Source organism: Podarcis melisellensis (assembly GCF_964234715.1).
Source record: "Podarcis melisellensis genome assembly, chromosome: 8".
In the NCBI taxonomy this organism is placed as follows: Eukaryota; Metazoa; Chordata; class Lepidosauria; order Squamata; family Lacertidae; genus Podarcis; species Podarcis melisellensis.
In genome coordinates, this window is record NC_138540.1 from 52,077,175 (window position 1) to 52,084,987 (window position 7,813).

The 7,813-nt window shown below is 46.7% G+C and overlaps 1 protein-coding gene across 1 annotated transcript in view; it reads left to right on the forward strand.

Annotated features, from left to right (window-relative positions):
• The window catches only part of NECAB2 (N-terminal EF-hand calcium binding protein 2), a 139,639-nt gene extending 134,124 nt beyond the window's left edge, over nucleotides 1–5,515 (forward strand). The window contains exons 11-13 of the mRNA XM_081920389.1: nucleotides 127–204; nucleotides 4,109–4,200; nucleotides 5,178–5,515. Of these exons, the coding sequence (XP_081776515.1) occupies nucleotides 127–204; nucleotides 4,109–4,200; nucleotides 5,178–5,206 (199 nt within the window). The 3' untranslated portion in view covers nucleotides 5,207–5,515. The remainder of the gene's footprint in view (nucleotides 1–126; nucleotides 205–4,108; nucleotides 4,201–5,177) is intronic.
• The last annotated feature ends 2,298 nt before the right edge of the window (nucleotides 5,516–7,813 follow it).

The window sequence follows — 7,813 nt, forward strand, 5'->3', positions numbered from 1 at the left end:
CAAAATGTTGCAAAGAATATATGGCCATTCACGCTGTATCCCTTATCCACAAAGTTTTTTCAACTGCTGCCCACATTTCTCTCTCTCTCTCTCTCTCTCTCTCTCTCTCTCTCTCTCTCTCTCCAGTGTAACTGCAGTCAGGCTTCCTGATGGGGTCACTTTCATTGTCTACGAGTTCTGGGAGTCAGAGGATGACTGGAAGAGGTAAGGTAGACTCTTAGCAGCCAATTGGAATGCAACTACAAGGAAGCTGACCAATGAAGCAAATAATTCATAAGCAGCAGCAGCTCACCAATGGCTGCTCTTGTTTTTTGGTGCACATCAAGTCATAGCCACTGGATCATTTAAAAAGAGGATTAGACAAATTCATGAAGGAGAGGGCTATCAAAGGTTATGCTCTGCCTCCACAGTTTGTGTGTGTGTGTGTGTGTGTGTGTGTGTGGTTTAACCTTGTCCACGTGTGTATCCATCCTAAGAGGATGTAACGTTTTTAAGCTCTGGGGCCAATTTGGGAAGGAACTTTTCTGCATTAAATGAAATGTTCCTTTGGGCTGAATTCCAGAAACAAAAAGGGTCTCATGATACACGGTGTCACTAGGGGGCCTCTCCCCCAAACCCCAGAGAAAGTTTTGCACTTTATAAATTGTTTCTTTGTGTTTAAAAATCAATGAGGAAAAAGACTGCAGCATAAACCAGTACAATGATTTAATTTTTAAGGCAGCCAGCGTAACAGCAGCAAAATGGGGGAAGCAAAGCTTGACAGCTTGAAGGAGCGCTTAGTGCATTGGTATCTAGTACAGCTGTCATTCAAAATGCAAAAGGCAGGAGGGGAGCTGCAGGGGTCCACTGCGGGCTCTCTTGGCTTTCACTTTTTAAAAACACGCACACATCTGCCTTAGATCTGTGCCAAAAGCCTCACCTGCATGATGATTCTCTTCAGTTCCCTGCAGAGCCTTCTGAACATGAAACTCCTTGGCCATCTGTTGGGATGGGCACCACTGCTCCCCTCACCCCCTGGCCCTGTGCCCTGCACTTCATCGTATCCTCCCACCTGAGCACAAGACTCTGAATGTGCTCATCACTGGTCAGCAGCAGAGCAAAGCTCTGTGGCACCAAAGGCAGCTGATCAGAGTGTGTGTCAGGGGAAGGAAGGAGATGAGCAGAGCTTATAAAGGGAGCCCCCTCTTGGGGCACACTACAGTCACAGAACTTTGAGAGTAGCAAAGGCACTTTGACTGCTTTGTGGACTTGTGCGTTTCTGCAACTCTGATGCAGACTCCCTATTTTTTTCTTAAAAAAGCTGGCTCTGTAAGTTTATAAGTTGCAGCAGTGATGGTACACCTGGAAAGGATGGATTGAATGGCTGGTGCCTAAATCCCCTCAGCGCTTTTGCAATCTTAACCTCATGTAGGTGTAAGTCCGATTTGATCTCAGTGGACTTCTGAGTAGATGTGTGTAGGATTGCACAGTTTAAAATGTTTGCATGCTGCTGTTTGTTCTGTTTTAAAAAAATAAAAAAAGATGAAACTTTTTCAAAATAAAATTCTGCAACAGCAAGCAGCCTTCCTGAAGCATTCATGAGGGACTAGTTTGCAACCTGTTAGTCAAAGCTTTGGTGCAAAAGAGCAGAAGAGGAGTCTGCTGGACCAGCCCAGCATCCTATTCTCACAGTGGCCAACCAGATGCCCATGGGAAGCAGAACTGGAGTACCACAGCAGTCTTCCCACCCGTGATTCTCCATGACAGTTATTCTCTGAAAGTTTGGGTTGTGGCTAGTAGCCATTGATAACTTTATTCTCCATGAATTTGTCTAAACCTCTTCTAGTAAAGGTAAAGGCACCCCTGCCCGTACGGGCCAGTCTTGACAGACTCTGGGGTTGTGCGCCCATCTCACTTAAGAGGCCAGGGGCCAGCGCTGTCCGGAGACACTTCCGGGTCACGTGGCCAGCGTGACATCGCTGCTCTGGCGAGCCAGAGCCGCACACGGAAACGCCGTTTACCTTCCCGCTGGTAAGCGGTCCCTATTTATCTACTTGCACCCGGAGGTGCTTTCGAACTGCTAGGTTGGCAGGCGCTGGGACCGAGCAGTGGGAGCGCACCCCGCCGCAGGGATTTGAACTGCCGACCTTTCGATCGGCAAGTCCTAGGCGCTGAGGCTTTAACCCACAGCGCCACCTGCGTCCCATACAAACCTCTTCTAAAAAGCCACAAATCGGTGGCAATCACCACATCTAGTTGCAGCAATTTCCATAATTTAACCAGGCCCTGTCCTTGTGTCTATCTTGAATCTTCCAACATTGTTTAGCTGCATGGCCCATTTGGGTTCTAATACAGTGGTACCTCTGGATGCAAACGGGATCCTTTCTGGAGCCCCGTGCACATCATGAGCAGAATGCAACCCACGTCTGTGCTTGTGCGTCTGCGCATGTGTGTGACGTCATTCTGAGCATCTACGCAAGCGTGAGCGGCGAAACCCAGAAGTAACCCGTTCCTGAAAAGATTTAACCCGAAGCGTCTTTAACCCGAGGTATGACTGTATTAGGAAATGGAGGAAAAACTCCTCCATATATGACTTCACTCCATGCATAATCTTCCCTCCCCCATTACTTGTCTTTTTTTTCTAAACTAAAAGACCCCAGTTGTTATAACATTCCGTCATAGAAGAGTTGCTTCAGCTTCTTGAGCATTTTGGTTACTTTTCCTTTCTACCTTTTTTCCAGCTCTACATTATCCTTTTTGAGGTAGAGCAACTAAAATTGTAGTGTGTTCCATATGCAGTCACACCATAAATTTGGACAATGCCATGGTGATATTAACAAGTTTGAAATCTAGTTCCTTTTCTAATGATTCCTAACATGTGCCGTATTTTTTGCCCTATAGGATGCACTTTTTCCCCTCCAAAAATGAAGGGGAAATGTGTGTGCGTCCTATGGGGTGAATGCAGGCTTCAGGGGAGCCGCAGCGCCAGCCCCACAAGGTTGCGGGACAGCGGGGAGGCGGAACGCTGCCATCCCGCTGTCTCCTGATGTGGTTCGGAGGCTGACGGCAAGAAGACGTGTGCTTCTCCCCGCCACCAGCCCCGCAAGCTCCGGGGACAGCGGGGAGGAGCAGCGCGTCTTCCTGCTGTCCCCGGACCTGGTCTGAAGGTGGGTGGCAGGGAGAAGAGCGTTTCTCCCCGCTGCCGGCCCCACAAGCGCCTGGGGGGGAAATAATTTTTTTTTCTTTATTTCCCCTCAAAAAAACTTGGTGCGTCCTATGGGCCGGTGCATCCTATGGGGTGAAAAATACAGTGATTCACCTTTTTCGCAGCTCCCGCATGCTGGGTTTTGCATTTCATCATTGCTGGTTAGTGTAGCGGCAGCGATGGCTGTGCCCATTAGACTCCCAGCTTTGTGTCCTACCAGTTGCAAACGGTAGATGGAGCCAGAAACAGGCAGAGCCAACTAAGACAAAGGAAGAGGGAAATGGGTGGGCACTGGCACCCCCTAGACTGGTAGTATGTGACCAGCCAGGCTGTGCCCCTTTTGCCCTACTAGAGTTGCCTCCACTGGTTCATGAACTGCACTGTACAAATCAACTACAGTGACAAATAGTCCTTTCTTCCACAGTTCCTGTTGCACTACAAAAAAAAAAAAATCAGCCAGAGGGAGAGTCTTGCTCACCCCACAGCAAAATAGGAAGGAGGTGGAGATAAGAATAAGTGTGTTAACAAGCTGGTCTCAAAACCTCCCAAGGCACTTCAAAAGATAAATGTTCTTCCCTTGGTGAAGGTATTAAAGAAATTCACATTCTAGCTAGCCAAACGTGACAGATATAAATTACCACTGAGTGGTTGGGATTTTTTTTGTGCTAAAGCCACTTTTTTTTCCACCAAGAAGCTCAGTTCTGTGACTTGTATAAGTTACGCACATTAAATTTAAATATATCAAATGCTTCTCTATGGGGAAACATTTATGCTCAAACCAAATCCTCAGCCAACTTGGGGTGGGGGTTGGTGGGGTGTAGGGCTCCTCTTTCACAGGCTCAGCCCTTATTTCATCAGCTCATTGCTCAGGTAAACATGAGACTGGCTCTAAAATAACAAGGCCACCTTCTCCCTTTCTTGCAGGCATCTCCAGAGTCCTGCTTGCAAAAGCTTCCAGCATGTGAAAGTGGATACGCTCACCCAACCGGAAGCAGTGTCCAGTGTGTCAGTGCCAGGTACAGACCCAGAATGTGATATATAGGAGGGAGGAGAATGAACTGGGAGTAGTTTCTCTGGTGAGCAGTTCTGTGTCTGCAACTCAGAGCAGAATGCCAATTCAGGATTGGAACAGTGTGTTTGGGGGCGGGGAGCTAAGCTGCCTCCTTCTGGGTTGGGGGAAGAGCCACCCTTCTCAGAATTATCTCCATTGACTTTGAACCTGGGACCTTTTGTATGCAAAGCAAAGGCTCTACCACTGAGCAGCTTGCCACGTGTGCTGATATAACACAGCAGATAAACCCCTGAGTGGAGTTTCTGCCCCGCATTAAACGCCACAATCTCCACTCCAAGCCAACCACCTGCTCGGGTTTTCAAACTGCAATGTAGCACCAGATCGCAGTGCTTGGCTGGTGGTACATTGCAATGTTGAAAAGGAGGAACAATCTGCATTGGCCCTGCGAGGCGCTGGGAGGAAGAGGCAGCGGCGGAGGCAGCCCTGTGGACAGAGCCTGTCAGGGCCCCCTCTCTACCCGAGCCTCGGTGGAACTGTTTAATGAAGCCCCCAACTCACCTCCGGCTCACACACTGGGGGGGGGGGCTTCACTGAACTGCTCCATTGAGCCTCGGGCAACTGCATGCCCCTCAGCAGAGCAGTTTAAAGAAGCCACCTGCCCACACTGAAGGGGCATGCTGCTTTGGTCCAGGTACATTACCAATGCAGGTTGTTCCTCCCTCTGCAAGGGCCAGAGAGAGAGAGAGAGGAGCAGCAGCAGTTTCACCCGAGTGAAGCCGCCATCATGCTATGGCCCTCATACTGGTCCTTGGCACAGGCCTGCCACTCACTAACACAAAGGTATGCCTTCCGTGAGTCAGATAAGGAAGGACATATAAAAGAAAAAGTCCATTAACACAAGTAGAGTTTAGGATTGGGTCTTTTTGTTTTGTTTTGTTTTGTTTTATCACAAATATAAAACCTCTTTCCCCCCTTTTTCAGCTGCTTGGTGCACCCTCAACCAAGACTGATCAGGGAAGGCTGGCATTGTTCCCTCTTCACCAGGCGCTCTTGGAAGTTTCCGCTGTTTTGCAGAGAACAAAACTCCTGTCTTTTCTAACGACTTTGTTAAGAGGTGTTGTCTTTCTCCCCTCCCCCCCCCAAACATTTCTACCTGGAACTGTTATTTACTTGCTTGCTATCTGAAGTGAAGGAAAAATAAAACAAGCCAAAACCAAAAGCCTAACTTCTGACCCTGCCAGGCACACATTTCCCCTTCTGAGCTCAAAGTTCTCTGCCATTTATTGCAGCCAACACCAGTCTGCAAGGTACTATCAGTAGTATACCAATGCTGTTAAATTGAAAGTTTCTCCTGGGTGGGCATCCTGTATGCCACTTTCATGCATGGGCTGTGTTTTCAAACCAATGCCCTGTTCAGTAAATTGAACAGAAGGAAGCCACTATAGAAAAGCAGAGAGTATGGGGGGAGGAGAGATTGCCAAAAGGAAAGAGGATGCCCACCGCTTCCCTCATTAACTGTTTACTTCCTGTGACCCTGGCTGCCTGGTAGTTTCCCCCCCTCAAGCCAGGCACATTTTTATTCTTGAAGCCAATTGGGGGGGGGGAGAAGGGGTGTGGGGAGAGTTCAGCAACTCCTGCAGGAATTACCCCACAGGCACCTTACTGCTAGTTCTGCACTTGGCATGTGGGGAGGCAGAAATCAACCAGAGGTGAGAAAAATGGCCATTTCTGCAAAGGGATTTTCTCTGCCTCCCAGTACCACAGATCCAACACACCAGATTGTTCTCCACTAGCACACAGGCAGCAAACGAGTGACAATAGCATTTGTGGAGCCTTTGCACAAAGAATAGAAATACCTTTTCCTCCATGAAAAATTGAGAGGTTTGGGTTTTTTACCATGGGAAGATGCCTCAGAGTGAGTCAGGCGTCAGCCTAGCTCAGCATTGCTTACACTGGCTGGCAGCAGCTTTCTGGGGTTTCAGGCAAGATTCTTCCCCAGAATTATGTGGAAGGGGTTCCTTCTGCATGCCAAGCAGGTGTTCTACCACTGAGCTTCAGTTCTCTACACAAATACTTAGTCATATCACTAACCCAAACACTAAAATAGTCCAAATATGACAGCAATACCACTTCTGGAAAAAAGACAAACAAGATAAACTGAAACCTACAGATTCTCTGATAAGAGAAAAAATAACCTTGGAAAAAACTGCCTTGCACATAAATGTCCTTACCGACAGGGTTTCTGGATGGCAAAGGGAAAATGTTCTGGCATTCTCTCAGAAGATCGAGCTGGGCGGATGGAGCTGTAGTTCAGAACACCTGGAGGGTACCAGATTAGGGAAGGCTGGTCTTTCTATAGCATAAGTAGCATCTGTTTTATAGCACTAATAGCCATCATGGCTTCATACACAATTTTGGGAACCATATTGGTGGTGGTGCCAAGATTTTTCTGCCAGATGTTCTTGGCATAAGCACACCCAACAAGACAAGCTATCATATTCAGGGTGCAAGGAAATGATTGAAATACATAGTATGGAAGACCCATAAAGTTCCCTTTCGTTTCAGATTTTTCCCTATCCCCATCCTTTTGGTTTTCCCTCTGTTGCCTTCACTTTAATGCCAGTGCATGAATAATAAAAAAGCCTCAATGTACTTAGATTTATTTTTATTTTTAGCTGTAAGTAGCAGCACCGAGTTACTTCACTAACTTAAACATACTTCTTTTCTTTTTTGAAAGAACCATTTCTAACCGGGATTGAAGCAGGCAAAATTTAAATAAATAATAAAATCTTCAGGAAGCAAGCTTACTTATCTTCACTTTTGACTATAACCTTTGATAGTTTACATGTACCGTTTTAGAAATAAGATTATTATATAGCTCTAAAGTGTAGCACACTGCAGGATGTCAGTATTAGCCAACATATAAGCAATTTTACTATTATATACATATCTATTATGCGCTATTGTATATGACTTAAGTGCAGATAACCAAATAAAATTTAAGAGATAAAAAATTGCATTCTGCGTAGAACCCTCATTGTTTTCACCTGCCCTAAAGACTACACGTCATTTCAGACTGGGGAGCCCATCTATCCTACGCAACAGAGGGCAGTCCTCTGTTTGAAAGGCCAACTGATCCAAGACCAGTTTAAAGATAAAGAACCCTAGGATGGAAAAGGGGGGACCTCTGCAGTTTTCATCAACAGTCCACACCTGGGCAGGTCAGTCTTCCCCACTATGGTGAGGCAGGAAGAACCAGCTGCACAAATATAAGATGGGAACAGCTGAGTTGCCAGCAATATGTGTGAAAATCATCTAGAAGTCTTAGTAGACCACAAGCTTAACATGAGTCAACAGTGTGATGCAGCAGCAAAAAAAAGCTAATGCTATTCTAGGCTGCATCAACAAAAGTATAGTGTCCAGATCAAGGGAAGTAATAGTCTTGCTCTATTCTGCCTTGGCTAGACCACACCTGTAATACTGTGTCCAGCTCTGGGCACCATAATCTAAGGAGGCTATTGACAAGAGGAGGGCAACGGTTCCTTATGAGGAACAAATATCTAAAGGGCTGTTGCATGAAAGATGGAGCAAGCTTGTTCTCCTGTTCCAGAGGGTAG